At 34.0% G+C, this 17,453-nt stretch overlaps 1 protein-coding gene across 14 annotated transcripts in view; it reads left to right on the forward strand.

The window, feature by feature from the left end:
• Window positions 1-17,453, forward strand: part of SOX6 (SRY-box transcription factor 6) — a 652,380-nt gene that overhangs the window by 207,813 nt on the left and 427,114 nt on the right. For 11 of the 14 annotated variants that reach the window (XM_037839337.1, XM_037839339.1, XM_037839344.1 and 8 more), the window contains exon 2: window positions 5,407-5,493. The exons of 2 other annotated variants lie outside the window; for them this stretch is intronic. In XM_037839337.1, the coding sequence (XP_037695265.1) occupies window positions 5,407-5,493 (87 nt within the window). Of the gene's footprint in view, window positions 1-5,406; window positions 5,494-17,453 lie in introns of those variants that run through there. One more of the 14 variants, XM_037839349.1, reaches the window with a different exon arrangement.

Here is a 17,453-nt window from a genome sequence, read left to right on the forward strand (position 1 = left end):
CCCTAGAGCAAGCTCCTCAGTGATACTTCTGTGAGATTTGACTTAAAAAGTGGAATATGTTTCTCCATGGGTTGATTTTAGGAACTTTTTGATTTAGATACTTTCTGAAGTAGAGATACTGCCTACCTGGCTCTGGTTCACATGTTCACCTAACATATTAGCCTTACAGGGCACAGAACCATTCAGTCCATAATGAAAGATGATGCACAAAACCCAAGTAATGCACGTAATTGAGTTAAATTCATGTGGTAGGAAACACAAATGCCACTATATCCTTTGTCAAGAGGAAATTTTGACTAGTGGGAGGTGGTAATGAGTGGAGTCATTAAAACGGGAAAAATGAGGCTCAGATAAAGGGAAGCTGGATTTCATTTTGGGCCATTTAAAAACAAAATAGTATAAACATGAATGTTATGAACAAAGGCTGAGCTTTCAAATCTTAACTTTGTTTATACTTTTTAGCCCAACTCATAGTGATATTAGAAAGTGGGGAAAAGGTTAGACGAGAAGAGGCAAAGAGGTAGTTTTTTTTAGGAGTGTGTCTTTAATTCTTTGCCTTTTGAAATCAATTGACTGTTGTCTTTTCCAATTTCAGACTGTCTGTAGTGTTGCTATTTCATTTACTGCTCTTTTGTAGTAGAAGTCTGCTTTTTAGTGAATAATACAGAAAATAGCTGGCTGAGAATCCGAGTTCTCTGGACAGAGACGAGGCATTACTGCACATATCTTAACAGTTATGGCTCTCCATTCATCTGGAGCTGTGCTCTGAGAAGAGGTATTGGATGGGGGACATGTGCTTGCTTAATTCATCATATTACTTGGAAAGGTCCTTATTATTTTCAGTGTGGTCACCTGGCGGTAGGTCATTAGCATTTAGTCTTCTTTTCCTCACAACAATGCATAACATGCTAATTAGAGGATTCTGAAAGCTAAGTAACCTGTTTTAAAATCAGACATTTTAATTTGCAGCTTTAATGGCTGTTTTTATAATAACTGGCTTTATTGGGGGGAAAAGCACTTCTCATGTTCCACTAGCAAGGCAGAGTATAACAGAAGCTGACAAAATTAAAAACCTCATAATGTGACCTTTGCCTGGGATAAAAGACTGTTTCATAACAATTTCCTTTTGTTCTTTGTTTAAGCCATTACTCTAAAAGGAGACTCCGATTAATCTAAGTAAATGCATCATTACAGTCCTAATCCATGTCCTTCTGTCAGTGTCTGTTTTAATTAAATAAGAAATGCTAGCAGAAAGATATCACGCACAAAGCTGTGATTGGAAAAAGAAGCACTGGTTGATCAGGGAAAAGATTAAAAAGGGCTTTACTGTTTTGTCCTTTTACATAGCTCCAGATGCCAGTGTTTCAGGTTGACAAGAAAACTTACAAAAGAGTTTAACACATTTCACTCCTATGGAGTATAAATAATGGGATTTACCAATGAAATTCTAATCATCCAATTTATCACGTTAGACATTCCAAAGCAAGGAGTAGAAGAGCTTGGGGTGTGTCTTTTAAACCTCTTATGAAATATTGCGTTGTGTCTGTGAAAACATACCTGCCAAATTTCATGTCTTCTCATTTGAGGTGAAATTGACGGTGAAACTTTGCTGTGGACATACAATGTTTTATTGTTTGTTTCCTTTTTAAAGTGTCTTGCAACTTTTAGGTTTTTTTTTTTCTTTAATGGTTTTCTATTGAGAATATTCTAAGAACTCAGGAGCTAGGTTGTTGTCAATAAATGTATATCTAATAAGTGGCTTATAAAGTAAATGAATGTAGTTAATATCCCTACACTGATACACAGAAACTCTTCTTAGCAGTAGAAATGCAGAATTCCCGTGGTGAAGGCTTTCTCCGTATACGGGCCATTATTTGATGTAATGAAAAGAGAAAGGATGCAACAGTGAGATTGTTAATTAATTTAGCTTAACAAGATGAAGATAAATGAAGCAAAGCACAGATTGAAGGAAGCAAGAAGTCTTATTTACAATTTAATACATTTTTATATAATGCAAATTTCACTTGGTAAAAAACAAACAGATCCCCACCCCAAATACCCACTCATAAAAAAAGTACCTCCCCACATGCCCCAATTCAACACTAAAATCCTACCCTGGCTTTACCGAAAGCATGTACTGAGGCTCAATATAGAAGACACATTTACAGTGTGTAAACAGTGCTTTTCTACTGCTAAGAATCCTACACTAGTTAACCTTTAACTTCAGTATTTTATTATTCTCTTTATAGACTAGGGATGACCATAAGAATAATTATCTGGAAGCTTCTGATTTCTTATTTTCCGGGTTATCCTGAGACATCTTGCTTCAGTTATTTAATAATCATTTTATTTTAATCTCTTTTACTAAAGTAAAGGAGCTAATCAAAAGTAGAAAAAAAAGAAAAAAAATCAAAAGCCTTGTGCCTTTTTACATATGCTTCAATCTGTAACAATTGTGCAGAATTCTTAAATTAGCATTATTTTTAAGTCTCCCTTTCAGAGATTAATGAGCTTTATCCAGTGTTTGACCTTTTATCATTCTTGCTTTCTGCTCAGAAGTACTTCCTTCCTTCCTACAGTAGCTAGAAAAGACTGTCTCTTATCTTATGTTACTGTAGGCAGTGGTAACAGGGCTCTCTACAAATGGTGTTATTATGGTCACTATGTTTTTATCTCCGGGGTCACGAACAAATCCATGCAACTGCTTCTAAGGATTTCAATAAATAGGACTTTTATCCAGACAATCGCCTTTTATGTTACTTTTAAACAAAACTACTAGTCCATCAAGAGTTTCAAAAGAAAACAATTCTCCAGAGTGCCGGTATGGCGGCACAGACCAATCATCATGGCACTCATTCTCCAGTCCTTTATTTTTCAAGTCCACAACAATAGGTTGTTGATTCAATGGACAAGACCAGAACAATTAAGTTCTCTGTTTAGCAGCAGTGCAGCATTTTAATGCCCTTCTCTAATAATGGTCTCATTATTGTTATTCTAAGACTGGGCCTCAGGAGGAGGAATATTTGCTGGAGGTACGTCATTATTTTGCAAATTTCGATTAGCTCATCATGTTGTCTGTAGTGTGAAAATCGTAGCTAATTAGGGCAGCCAGTTAGACTACCAGCTTTTGAGCTTATGAGTTAAAAGGTAGCATACTTGATAGGCCAGTGATGTGAAAAAGGTGGTAAAAAGAAGGATTAGAGCAGTTGCCTTAGTAACTCCAACTTCCATCTGTGAGGGAACAATGGACTTGTGTTTCTCCCCCACCTTGGTGCAAAAATTGGTTTTGTTTTGAAAGGACAGGGTTCTTTTTATGACAATCTGGAATTCAGCCCAACTGAGTGTAGTTTTAGTTGTTAGAAGAGATCACTGGGGATAGGAAAGATGAAAGGTCATGGTGAGCTTCAAGGACATGAAAGGTTGTTGTCTCATGTAACAATGGTAGATTGTTTTTTTTTTTCCTAATATTTCTAGCCAGTCCCTAAGTCAGGTGGTGGAACAAATACCTACAGTTTAGTCAGGTGAAACAGGAGGCGGGGGTGGAGATGTGGGGGGAAGGAAAGGAGAAAAATGGGGTAAGAGAGTGTTTATACTTTGTTAAAAAAATAAAAGGGTAACTCCAATTTGCTTTTATTAAACTAGGCAATATTTCTTTGCCATCATCTCTGAGATTCCAGTGTGATTTGGATGGTTTGCCTCTGTGGGCCATCACATCTCTGGGAAGCTCTCCAAAGTGTTAGGAAATGTGATTTAAGCTTTCTTCCTGAACTCCTAGGAGGACCAGTGATGTGATACTTAACAATAAATTTAGTTGTTGTAGCTTTCTCACATTATTGGTGTTCCTAAAAGGTTTCCCTTCAAATGCACACTGAATAAATTGAATGATAAATATGAAAGAAATTTGTTCTACCACTCTACAGGGTTTTATCATAAATTCTATGACTTCCATCACAGAAAGTTTACAGGAAACTGTTTAGATGTTGCTGCAATAGTGACAATTTTTTTTTCTCCATGTACATAAGAAAATGCCACAATTTAAAGAGGTATTAGGTTTTGTTTTATAGAGGAGATAATAGAAGAGGATTGAATACTGTATTATTTCTTAAACACTCTCAAAACCAAATCACCCTCTCTGGGGCTGAAATATTTTTATTTTAGCAAAATGAGTGACTTTTATTTCCCTTCCATATTGCTATTAAAACACTTGGTTGTTGCTGTTGTTTATTGTGTGAATGTGTGTGTTTTAAGATCCAGAGGGAACATAGGAATACTTTTGTCTTTTGTAAGCCTAGAAACCCGTTTTATTTGATTATCTAAGCAATGTTCATATTTCTTTTTCTCTATTGTCTCGAAACATCCTTTGTGTGATTGAAACGACTTGGTTCAGGGGGTTAGGGAGATTTTTAAATTCTCTTTTAATTCTGGATCGTTGATTTCTTATTTTTCCAGCTAGCTTTCTTTATTACTCTAGCCTTTCTTCTTTCCAAGAGCTGAATTCCTTTTCTTTATTGTAGATAAAGACAGAGAATCAAACTAATAATATCTTGAAACTTAAGAACTTAAGGACTTTTGAGATCATCCAGTCCAATTCGTTTAAAAATAAGAAAAATGAGACCAGAAAGTTGAAATTACTTGTCCAAGGTAACTCAGCTAGTTAGAGGTAGACCCATCTTCTGGATACTATTTGCTATACTGTTTAAATATAAAAACCAATAATTAAAGGAAGAATGAAAAAGCATATCCAGCAACTTAAAGGAAGTTAAGTTTGGTCATTTTATTGGTTAAAGGGAGATGGAATACATCTAACATCAGGTGAGGAGAGAGGTTGGGATTCAGATCAGAGATTTTATATCCATTAAAGCTCCAGTTTAAATAAAATTTTCTGTCAAAAAATAAAAACAAACACAAAAAAAACAGTATAACTGGGGAGAGACGGAGCTTAAAATATTAGCAGAGAATTCAAAATCAGCAAACCTTTCTTGATTCAGGCACTGTATGAGATACTTTCATATACATTATTATAATTGAGGATTTACTTTTTATTTCCACTGTAGTTAGTTAACTGTTCTATTTCTTAGGTTTTGCATCTGTATACTGGGACCTGATGTTAGTCAACTTTATTAGATGTTGTGAGTCATAGTATCAGTAAATGATAGAAAAATGCAATATACATTTGAGCATAAATTTGTGTTTTATTCAAATACAGATATACCAAGGCAAATATGAACCATGATATTTACAGCGATATAAATGCCATGGTTTATTTTTTAATCATTCAGAAAATATTTAAAATTTTTTGACTATTTTTAAACATAAAGGAGAAAATTAAATAATCCATAATTTTACCTATTATTTCATAATGAAGAAATTTGCTCTCTATTAACATTTTGATATATTTCATTTCAGTCTTTATTTATGTGTATATGAGAAGAAGGAACATGTCTACTTGTTTACTGCTCTCCGGTGCCCAGAACAGTGCCTGGCTCATAGTAGGTACTCAAAAAATAGTTGTTGAAGGAAAAGAATGAAAGAAAAGAAATAGAGAAAGAAATAAAGAAAGAGAATATATTGAATGAAGGAATAAAAAATAGATTACAAAATTGGGATCATACTGTAGATATACTTTTGTATTTTAAAAATCATTTTTTTGGATTTTTCCATGTTAATGGTCTTCAAAAATATGATTTTAAATCACTGTATTATAATATGCCATCACATGCATGTACCATAGTTTATTTACCATGAAATTACTGATTTCCAACCTTTCACTATTATAATGTCAAACTTATTCTATGGGGATATCTTCTATATGATTTCCAAAGTAGTGAAATGTTAAAAATAGATAAAATATCATTGATTGTAGAACCTCATCAAACCCTATCACCCTCTTTTAAGTCTTTACTTAACTGTCATTATCTCGATGATGTCTACCTTGACCACTGTTCTAGTTTGCTAATGCTTCCAGAATGCAAAACACCAGAAATGGATTGGCTTTTATAAAAGGGGGTTTATTTGGTTACATGGTTACAGTCTTAAGGCCATAAAGTGTCCAAGGTAATGCATCAACAATCGAGTACCTTCACTGGAGGATGGCCAATGGTGTCTGGAAAACCTCTGTTGGCTGGGAAGGCACATGGCTGGCATCTGCTCCAGAGTTCTGGTTTCAAAATGGCTTTCTCCCAGGTCGTTCCTCTCTAGGCTTCAGCTTCTCTCCAGCATGTCACTCTCAGTTGCTCTTGGGTCGTTTGTCCTCTCTTAGCTTCTCTGGAGCAAAAGTCTGCTTTCAAAGGCTGTCTCCAAAATGTCTCTGTCAGCTGAAGCTCCTCTCTCAGTTCCAGTGCATTCTTCAAAGTGTCTCTTTTGGCTGTAGCTCCTCTTCAAAAATTCACTCTTAGCTGCACTGAGTTCCTTCTATTATGTCAGCTCATTTATGTGGCTCCAGTGATCAACTTAGACCCACCCTGAATGGGCGGAGCAACACCTCCATGGCAATTATCCAATCAGAGTCATCATCCACAGCTGGGTGGGGCACATTCCAAAGAAACACTCAAAGAATTACAATCTAATCAACACTGATAGGTCCACCCACACAAGATTACATCAAAGATAATGGCATTTGGGGGACATAATACATTCAAACTGGCATAACCACCCTATTTAAAATTGCAACCCTCCAAACATTCCTGATTTCCTTTATGCTGTTCTATTTGTCTCCATAGCTTTATCAACTTTTGCTTACTATAATTTGCTATTATGTCTATTATCCACCTTTCTGTTTAGAATATAAGCTCTGTGATGGCAGAGCATTTTTGGATGTTTTTGTTTGCTGATAGTCTTCAGTGTTTTGAACCATGCTTAGAATGTGGTGGGTACTCAATAAATCTTTTTAGGATGAATTTATTGAAGCACAATTGGAAGTTTCTACTTTTAAAATAAAAAAAAATGAATCCTTTTTTCTTCACATGGGCAACTCTCATCAACCAATTTGCATACTGGCTAAGGACTTCTGTTTTCTCAGTTTTAATATGTACCTATTATACAGTTAAATCAAATCATAGCACTTGACTGAATCTTAGGCCAGTATCAGGTAAAAGTCTGAATGTGTCATAACAAATGATCCAAGACTTTGCCACTTGAAGTCAGTCTTAACCCTTAGCTTTAGGGAGATGGTTCTGGATGAGAAATGTCACAAATATCACTTCAAGTTATCCCTTTCCTCATCTGGAAGTCCTGGTAAGACCCTTAAGTTTTGGGTCTGTCCTATGCAAACTCAGGGTGACCTGATTATATTTGGGAATGATTTTACCTTATTCTTTCTCTAATTGATGTTGATCCTATTCTTGAGCTTTTCTGAGGAAAGTCATTTCACAAACTCATGCTTACTTCTTTCAGTATCTTCACCATTTTCCTTTAAAAATAATATAAAACAATCATTACTTTATATCCTTTGTGGATAATTGTTAATTACAATCTTTTATAAAATTGCAATTATATAGCTACAATAATCCCTTACATTTATATGGAATTTATAGTTTCAAAGCTCCTTAATAAACATGATATTGTTTAATAATCAAAATAACCCTTTCAGATATACAGGGCTGGGTTTACTATACCCATTTTATATGTGAGACTGAGGCATAGAAAAATTAAGAGCCTTAAGTTTTCTTAAATCTAAGAAGTGATAGAGAAGCTATGAGAAATTCAAGTCCTTTGAGTTCCACTAGTGCGGTCTTTCCTTTTTTCTTTTTATCACATTAACCTTCTCTCTGGGTTTAATAATCATCATTTTGTTGACGTTTCTGAATTCCATGAAAATAAAAACAAATTGTTAGAATTTTTAATATTTTTAATTTTATTTTACCTTGTCTACTATTCCAGTTCTCAAGGACTTTCCTTTAGCTGTCTGTAGTTTTTTTTTTTTTTTCCTGTAGTCATTATCTTTTCTTCATTTTGACTATGAACATGGTTTTTTTTTTCTTTTGTTTTGTTTTGTTTTATTTTTTTGGTAGCAATTGTAAAATCATCGGTTGCCATATCTGTCTTTTGACCTTTTATGTAGTTGTTCATTTCATATCTCTGGACATGGCTAAGCAAGTCCTGTTATTGTTGCAGGCTTAGAGCAGACTGGTAAGGGTCCACTGGGGTGGGAACAACCTTGGGAGAAAGTTAATACAGCAGACAAAATGTGTTAGCTAAATGGTTAGAGAGTAGACACCAACAACTGTAGCCCACTATAGAAAAGAGGCATAAAACAGGAGATTGCCATGTTTCCTAAAACAGACAAAGCATGAAAAGTCTGGAGCAAGTGGTACTTAGAGATCTAGGCAGCTAGGCCACAATAAGGCCATAAACACCAATGGGAGTTGAAGGACCGATTCTAGTCTCTGAGAGGTCTGCATGTGGAAGATTACTAAGGCCATGAAAGGGTCATGGTCTTAGACTAGTGCATGCAGGTACAGGAACACGAGGTATAATACACATTTTTGGAATCAAGGAAAACGGCTAAGATTAGAATAGCAGCAGGAAAGATCAATTTCATCTGAATCTCAAGGGTTTGTGTTGGAGTATCTCTTACATGAGGTCAGAAATAGTCCTGTAACAGTGGCTTTCAAGCTTTTAAAGTACTTAAGAATCACCTGGAATGCTCAGGATTTCTAAACTGGGGCCTGTGCATCTATATTTTCAACAAACACCTCAGATAATTCTGATGCAAATATCTCATTTGGAGAGAATTGCCATAAAGCATGGGATGGCACTTTTGTAGGATAGGACTACAACCGTCGAGATAAGAAGTATGTAGTGTTTGAAAGTCAGACCTTTCTGCTAAGAGAAAAATGTATTTCTTATGTCCAGAACTGAGTTATATTTGTCTGTATGTAGGAAAGCAGGAAACATGGGCTGGTATGTACTAGGCTGGTGTATTGTAAGCCTTTTTGGTTTTTCTGTTCATTTTGTTTCTTGAGGCTTGTGTTTGAGTGCTTTTGTAATATCTAACATGGAGATCTGTATCTTTTAGTTTAAAAAGGTAGGGTTGATTGTTCTTCTGTGCCTGATAGAAACTGTTACACATTTTTACTTTCCATTTGTTATCTGCGTGATCGAATTTCCCCTTTTCCTTCCCATTTCACAAATTGATCAGCATGAGTTGGGCAGACTGCTGTAATGCTAAGGGTTAACCAGAAGAGAATTACAAATGACCTATCTAGGAAGTTGATTATTAATCCAGCTAGAGAAGAAATATCCTTTTACTTAGCAAGAATGAGTATCCAAAGAGCTGATAATATTGTTGAGGCAGTGGGGTGGAATGGCAGAATTTGGTAAGTAAGACAAAACTTGAAATTAATCTTTTATATCCCATTTTTAAAAATGAGTAGAATGTTGATAAATTTAAACAATTAACATGAATTTACCAGCTGCCAGAACAAATCTAAAAAATTCCAAATTGCATTTGTTAATGAGATCCCTACATAGGCTATCTGTAGACGTTAACTGAAAAGTATTTACATAAGTAGATAAAGATATTTAATTTTGAATATTTTTAAAAACATATGATTAGATTTGTGATTAAGAACAAGGAAGTGAGCATGGAGGAATGATTACTAAAACAATCTACGTACAAATATCAAGTAATATAAACTGAAGAATCTTGAGTGACAAATTCTTTTTTTTCTCCCACAAGAGCAAATGCTAGGTTCTTAAGAATTAAAATATAATTTAAAGTATAATACTCACAAAAATATCAGGCTTCTAGGTAACAAAGACTGTTATAAGTTCAGGTATTTTAAGGGTCCCGGTACTCATTTCATCTTGATGTTTAATTTAAGGACCTTTCTAAAGACAGCTTTATTGTATTTGTGAATTGGAAGGAAGGAGAAATGAGAGGATCTGTTCTATTTGTACAAAGAAAATTAAGTGAAAAGATATGATTTTAATAATGTTCTTCTATCGAAGACTGTTCTTCCTGTTGTAGAAGACATTTTGATGTCAATATTCAATGCTATAAGATTGAAGTTTTGCATTAGTAATTTGATATTACAAAAATGAGCCTTTTAAACCTAGTATGACTTATACTGAATAATATTGCAGCTTTATGTAAGCATAAATCATTTCATTGTAGCATTGTTGTTCTTAGGAGAAGTTTATAAATTTATAAAAGTAGCCTCACATTGGAACTGTACACCATCAAATGCACGATTTTTACCTTCTCTTTAATGGTATTTTTATAATGGCATTAAAAAGACTTTGAATTAACATTTTATTATTTAATATGTAAATGAGCACAGAAAAGTGTGTTTTCCAAAAACTATAAATTCAATACTGGAAATAGTTATATGTGTATATTACTTTTAAATGAATAGGCATAGTATATATGCATTCAAAATACCAGCATACCGTTTGGCCCTATAAACTCAGCTTTTTTTTTTTTTTTAAATAGTTCTAATATCCTGGTCCATATTTAGGGCTGAGACAGAAGACTATAGTAACTGAAACAATAAAAATAATAGTTAACATTTGTGAGCTCTTGTGTGCTAAATGCTGTGTTAAATGTTTATCTCATTTAATCCTCAAATTAATTCTGTGGTTGTTGGAAAACTAGGAAGATTATAGTGCACAATAAAACAAAAAAATAAACTAATTAAAGAGCTCCTAACATCAGATGCTAAAAGTCTAAGAAGTAAAGCCTCAGGACATATTTAAGAGCAGAGATCCTAATTTCTGTGTGCTTGCCTTTCTCAAAATTCAGATTTCATATGAGCCTGGAAAAAGAAAGAGGGGGAGGAAATGAACCAGTGAATTCTTAGCATTTATTAACTCTTTAAAAAATTATAAAAGGTTCAGCCATAAAAAGTGTATAAAGACTATTATAATAAACACTTATGTATTTATAAAAAAAATAAAACATTACCAATATGGTTGAAGCCCCCGTGAGACCTTTCCAAATATGTCTTCCTCTCTTCATGCCAGAAGTAACCACTCTTGAATTTGTTGTTTTTCATTCCCATGCTTTTCTTTACGCTTACACTTAAATTCCATATTCATTGAATAGTAGGGAAACCCTTTACCTTTTGTGTGATTCAAGAGAAAACCCTTTCTTGGCTTCCTATTACAATTTAATTAAAAAAAAAAAAGTCCTTAACATAATCTGAAAAGCCTATGTAAATCTGCAAAACATGCATAATCTGGCCCCTGTATTGCCAGACTCAGGTCTTGACTTTCTCCCCATCATTCTTTTTATCCAGCTGCTATACTGGTCTACTCTCATTTTCTTGACCCTTCAAGTTCTTCACTGCTCCAAGATCTTCACATAATGCTGTCTTCTCAGTTGGAATGCTCTTCTCCCCACTCTTCATCAGAATGATTCCTACCCACCCTTTCAGGTTCTGGTTTAAATGTCATTTCTTCAGAGAACTTTCCCTAATGCTTCCATTTCAAATCTTGTTTGCCTGCAAAGATCTTGCTGCTTATCCTTTACTTCATTTCATAGCAATTATTGCAGTTTGGAGTTGTGTATTTATTTGTGTGATTATTTTCTTAATGTTTGTCCCTCCCTCTGGACTAGCCTGTTTTCTTCTCTGATGTTTTGCCTTGCATCTAGCACATGGTCTTGAACATTACAGGTATTCAATAAATATTTGTTGTTATCAGGGAGAGGAATGTAGTGAATAAAAAGAGGGGAAAAGGGAAATTGAAAGAAAGAAAGAAGTACATAAAAATGGAGTCTGTGGGTTGGTGTGGATATACTGTTTAGATAAAAGATTAAATGCAACCTGATGCAAACAAATATTGGGGGTAAGGGGGATAGTAGGGGCCTTTTGGTTTCTTACCATTCTTACCATAGAACATTTGACAGTTTTTTGTTTGTTTTCATTGTTACTTTTTGTTTTTCAGCATAATCTTTCACTTTTGTGTCCTCATTTTGGGTAATCTGCATTCCTAAATGCAGGAACTGAACTTTCAAGGCATAAACTTAAAGAGCAGCTCTCATGGTTACAACTCTAATATGGAAACACTATGAAGGACTTTAAAAAGTTGGGAAAATTTAGGATACACCGTTGGGGAGATATCCTTGGTACTTTTGCAAAGGAAAACCTTGAGGCTACTTATGAGACATTCAAGGTAGAAACCTATACCTAAGACATTTGCAGCGATGACAGTTGCTGTAACAGTACTAGGCCGTTTGATTTTTTTTTTTTTCAGGGGAATATAGAAAAGGTAATAAACAAGGAAAAAGAAAATGAAGTCATGAGAAGAGTGCCTGGATTTTCAACTTGCCAGAATATATTTATCTCATACGCTATGTAAATCTTTACTGGCATTTGTAATTAAAGTCCCAGGCTAAAAGATGATGCTGAAATTTTGTTGTTTTTTGTTGGTGGTGGGAAAATGAAGAGTAAAAAAAAGAATTGAAAAGAGAATTTAATTAAAATGTCTTAGTATTAAAAGGTGGGGAATTGTAAATTGTCTCATTTGTAATCATAGAAGTGCCATATCATTAATAATTTATTTTTTTACTGACTATTCTATTTCACTTTATACTTTTTAATAAACTTTTTCATATATTATCTCATACAATTATTAGCACCCTGTGAAGTAGTTAAAGTAAGGCTCTTACTATCTTTATTTAAGTTAGGAAAACTGGGACAAAAATCAGACAGGAGCCAGAACTAATATGTGTGTGTGTGTGTGTGTGTGTGTGTGTGTGTGTTTAATTCCAAGTAGCAGCGTTTTAGGCAAGACTAATATTTATTCCATATCCGTTTTCCAGAAAAAAGTGTAGATGGAAGGTATAATTAGGTTTTTCTAAGGACTAGGATGAGTTAGGTAGATGTCTTTTATAAGTTTTCTAGGCTTAAAAGTTTCATATTTTCTTATTTTCCTAACAATGCAAACAACTGGAACTCTGATGGTTAAATGTATATAATTAATAGAAACATATTGCTAAGCATATTACAAGTTAAGACTTATTGGAGAAGGGCCAAGTCCTTGTCTGATTTCTTAGAGGTCCCCAAATAAAGAGAAACAGGTAAGATCTTAAAAAGAATGGAATACCATAATTCGGAGCAAATGTACTGTAGCTCAAAACCATGTGATATAGCATAGGGTTCAAGCCCCTTGGGTAGAAACCCAAGTCACATGAGCTGAGGATGGACACAATTTGGTGCCCATTTAAAGGATTTTTAAAAGAAAAGAAATAGTGGAAGGCAATGAGTATGTTGCATGGATACACGCATGCAGGCAGGTGGTAGGATATTTCTTGGAAGACAAATGCCAGGAGTTATTTGTAATGATTAGCCAAGAAGGCTGTTGGCTGCATTAAGGTAAAAGCCAAATCTTGTGTGTTTCAGTTGGACAGATTGCTTTGGTTGCACAGAAATTCAGTTTCTCACACTTTTTCTTGGGCTAGTTGGCAGAAGCTTCCCTTAGGTTGAAAGAACCGGGCATGGTTACTCTGAAAAACAGGAGTCTTAAGAGAATCCGATAGCTTTCCTTAGATGGTTAAGGTGCTGCCACAGAGAAAAAGAAGTAAATACTCTGGAGGGCCAAACCCAAGACAGCAGGTAAAAGTCACAGGAGGCAGAATTAGGGGCACAGCAGGAAAAAAACAAAAAAAAAAAAAACCAAAAAACTTTTAAACAGTTATGTTTATATAAAAGTGAAATGGGCTTTCTCATAGAGGTAGTGAGGGCCTTGCAGTAGAAAGAATCTGAGAGAAAGATTAAAATATTGAGTTTACACCAATTTATTTCAATATGAAAGTTAACAGAAGGAAGTGAGTCAACATAAGGGACAAAGATATATTTCTCTATTATGTGAAACCTAGAATACACTTCATGAAGGCCAGGTTTACTTTCTGTAGAGCCACACTTGCTCTATAATGTGAATAAAAAACTGGTGTACTTTTTTCTGTAGGTGGAAAGTGAATATCTGTAATTACCCCAAGTAAAAACTTTAGACATCATCAACTATCTCCAAACCTCAGAAGGATTGGTATGAGAAAATGAACTGTGTAGTAAGGGGATAAAAATAAATGAATTTGTTTCTCTACTGGGTTCATATCTAGAAAATAAGAATTTGATCTAAGGTAGAGAGAACAGATTTTAAAAATAATAGTAAATTCATTTCCTTATCTTTAAGAGGCTCTTGAACTTCTAAGATAGAGGATCACATTTTTAAGTATCCTAGAGATTATCCTGTTTAGTTTCTCCTTTAATGAGGTAATAACTTTCATTTCAAAATTAAAAACATTTAAAAATTACGCAAGTAATACACAACGTATTCTTGTTTTAGAACAATGCTTGGAATATAGTAAGTAGGCAATCATTAAATATTTATTGAATGAATAGTTATTGCAAAAAAAGAAGTAAATTTTCCTTAATATCTCTCCCCATGCTAAATTGTGTTCCTCTTCTAAAACATAACTACTATTTTCATTTCAGTTTATATCCTTTCAGAACTTTTTCTATGTATGGATACACAAATAAAAACAATTATATACAAACATGCAGTTTTATTTTGTGTGAGGATAATCCCTCCTTTTGTACAAATGCCTATACTTTACATATTCTTTTTTTCATTTAAAAGTATAGCTTTGAGCTTGGTCAGTTTATATAGCTTTACCTCAGTTTTTTCTACATAATATTTTATTTATGTATGTACCATGTTATATTGATAGATACCTGAGTATTTATAATTTAAATATTCTCAGTTGAACCTTTAGGTACTTAAAATTGAGGGAGGGCAAAATCTGACTATCCTTTTTAAAAATATATAAAATGCACATAGAAAATTTCTACTTGGTAGAGTTTCTTTTCTTTTATTTTAAATCAGTTTTTATTGAGATATATTCACATACCAGGTAATCATCCAAAGTGTATAATCAGTGGTTCCTAGTATCATCAAAAAGTTGTGCATTCATCACCACAATCAATTTTTGAACATTTTATTTACTCCAAAAAAATACAAGAATAAAAATAAAAATAAAAATAAAAACGAACACCCAAATCATCCGATACCCCATATTTCCCCCATTGTCTATTTACTTTTTGTCCTTATTTTCTTACTCATCTGTCCATACACTGGATAAAGGGGGTGTCAGTCACAAGGTTTTCACAATCACACACTTACACCATAAAAGCTATATAGTATAAAATCATCTTCCCAAAAAAAGTTGTTTTATTTTGTAAAGACCAGGAAAATTAACAAATCTCCCTGAAAAAAGAGAAATCAAGATAAAAAGAGAACACAACAATATCAAGCATGAAAGAGGAATGATCACTACAGACCCTTACAAGATATTAAACAGATAATAAGGGATTGTTATGAACACCTTCATGGCTAAAAAAATGGACACCTTAGATGAAAAATATAAAATTCCTAAAAAGTACAAATAACCAACAATTGACGGAAGATGAAATAGAAAGCCTAAATAGCAATTTACGTATGAAAGAAATCAAATTTGTTAAAAACAAAACAAAGCACAGACTTTTTTTTTAAATGCAGTTTTATTGAGATATATTCACACAACATACAGTCCTTCAAAGTGCACAATCAGTTGTTCATAGTTGTACATTGATCACCATAATCAATCTCTGAACTTTTCATTACTCCAAAAAATAAAATAAAAATTAGAATAAAAAGGAACATCCAAAACATTCCATTCCCCACCTCCCCTCATTGTTCATTTACTTTTTCTCACATTCATTCCTTGTTTTTCTTAACTTTATCAAAAAATTTAAAAACAAGCACTAAAAAAACATTTCAAAACCAAAACAAAGGACTAAGAAAAAACATATAACCTAAAATAACTACATTGCTTCCAACATGTTCCTACCCTACCCCAAGAAAAATAGACTATAACTCAACAAAGGAATAAGAAAAACAAATAACCTAAATAACTACATTTCTGCAAACTTGTTTCTACCACAACCCCCAGAAATTAACAAACCATAGTTGTTCCTGAGCATTCCCAGAACATTGTTTACCTTCCATAATTTATCTGTTATTAGATTATCGTTCCCCCCTCACTATTTGCTGTCTTTCGCTAGGTCCCCTACATTCCACAGTATAAACCATTTATTTTACTTTTTTCCCAGTGTTCACATTAGTGGTAACAAACAGTATCTCTCTTTTTGTCCCTGGCTTATTTCGCTCAGCACTTTTTTTTTTTTTTTTTTTTTTTAATCTTCATTTTATTGAGATATATTCACATACCACGCAGTCATACAAAACAAATCGTACTTTCGATTGTTTACAGTACCATTACATAGTGGTACATTCATCACCCAAATCAATCCCTGACACCTTCATTAGCACACACACAAAAATAACAAGAATAATAATTAGAGTGAAAAAGAGCAATTGAAGTAAAAAAGAACACTGGGTACCTTTGTCTGTTTGTTTCCTTCCCCTATTTTTCTACTTATCCATCCATAAACTAGACAAAGTGGAGTGTGGTCCTTATGGCTTTCCCAATCCCACTGTCACCCCTCATAAGCTACATTTTTATACAACTGTCTTCGAGATTCATGGGTTCTGGGTTGTAGTTTGATAGTTTCAGGTATCCACCACCAGCTACCCCAATTCTTTAGAACCTAAAAAGGGTTGTCTAAAGTGTGCATAAGAGTGCCCACCAGAGTGACCTCTCGGCTCCTTTTGGAATCTCTCTGCCACTGAAGCTTATTTCATTTCCTTTCACATCCCCCTTTTGGTCAAGAAGATGTTCTCCGTCCCACGATGCCAGGTCTACATTCCTCCCCGGGAGTCATATTCCACGTTGCCAGGGAGATTCACTCCCCTGGGTGTCTGATCCCACGTAGGGGGGAGGGCAGTGATTTCACCTTTCAAGTTGAAAGCACAAACTTTTTATAAAGAAAACTCCAGGCTGAAATCTCACTAGTGAATTCTACCAAATATTTAAGAAAAAACACCAGTTCTTACAAAACTCTTAAAAAAAAAATTAAAAAAAAAAAGAGGAACAGGGAACACTTACTACACTTACTAACTCATTTTATGACACCAGCATAATCCTAATACCAAGCCTGAGAAAACATTACAAAAAAAGGGAAAATTAGAACCAATCTGACTTACGGACATAGATGCAAAATCTGTAATAAAACATCAGCAAATTAAATCTAACCATATAAAATGAACAATAATATTTCATGACCAGGTATGGTTTATTCCAGGAATTCAAGGTTATTTTAACATTTGGAAAATCAATTAATGTAATTAGCCATATTAACAGAATAAATGAGAAATACTATATGATTATTTCAATAGATACAGAAAAGGCATTTGTCAACACCCATTCAGAATGTAAAACTCTCAACCAACTAGGAATAGAAAATACCTTCCTTAATCTGAAAAGGGTGTCTAGAAAAAATCTACAACTAACATCATATTTTATCATGAAATATTGAGTGTTTTCTCCCTAGGATGGGGAAAAAGATAAT

This window comes from Choloepus didactylus, chromosome 6 (genome assembly GCF_015220235.1).
Source record: "Choloepus didactylus isolate mChoDid1 chromosome 6, mChoDid1.pri, whole genome shotgun sequence".
Classification (NCBI taxonomy): Eukaryota; Metazoa; Chordata; class Mammalia; order Pilosa; family Megalonychidae; genus Choloepus; species Choloepus didactylus.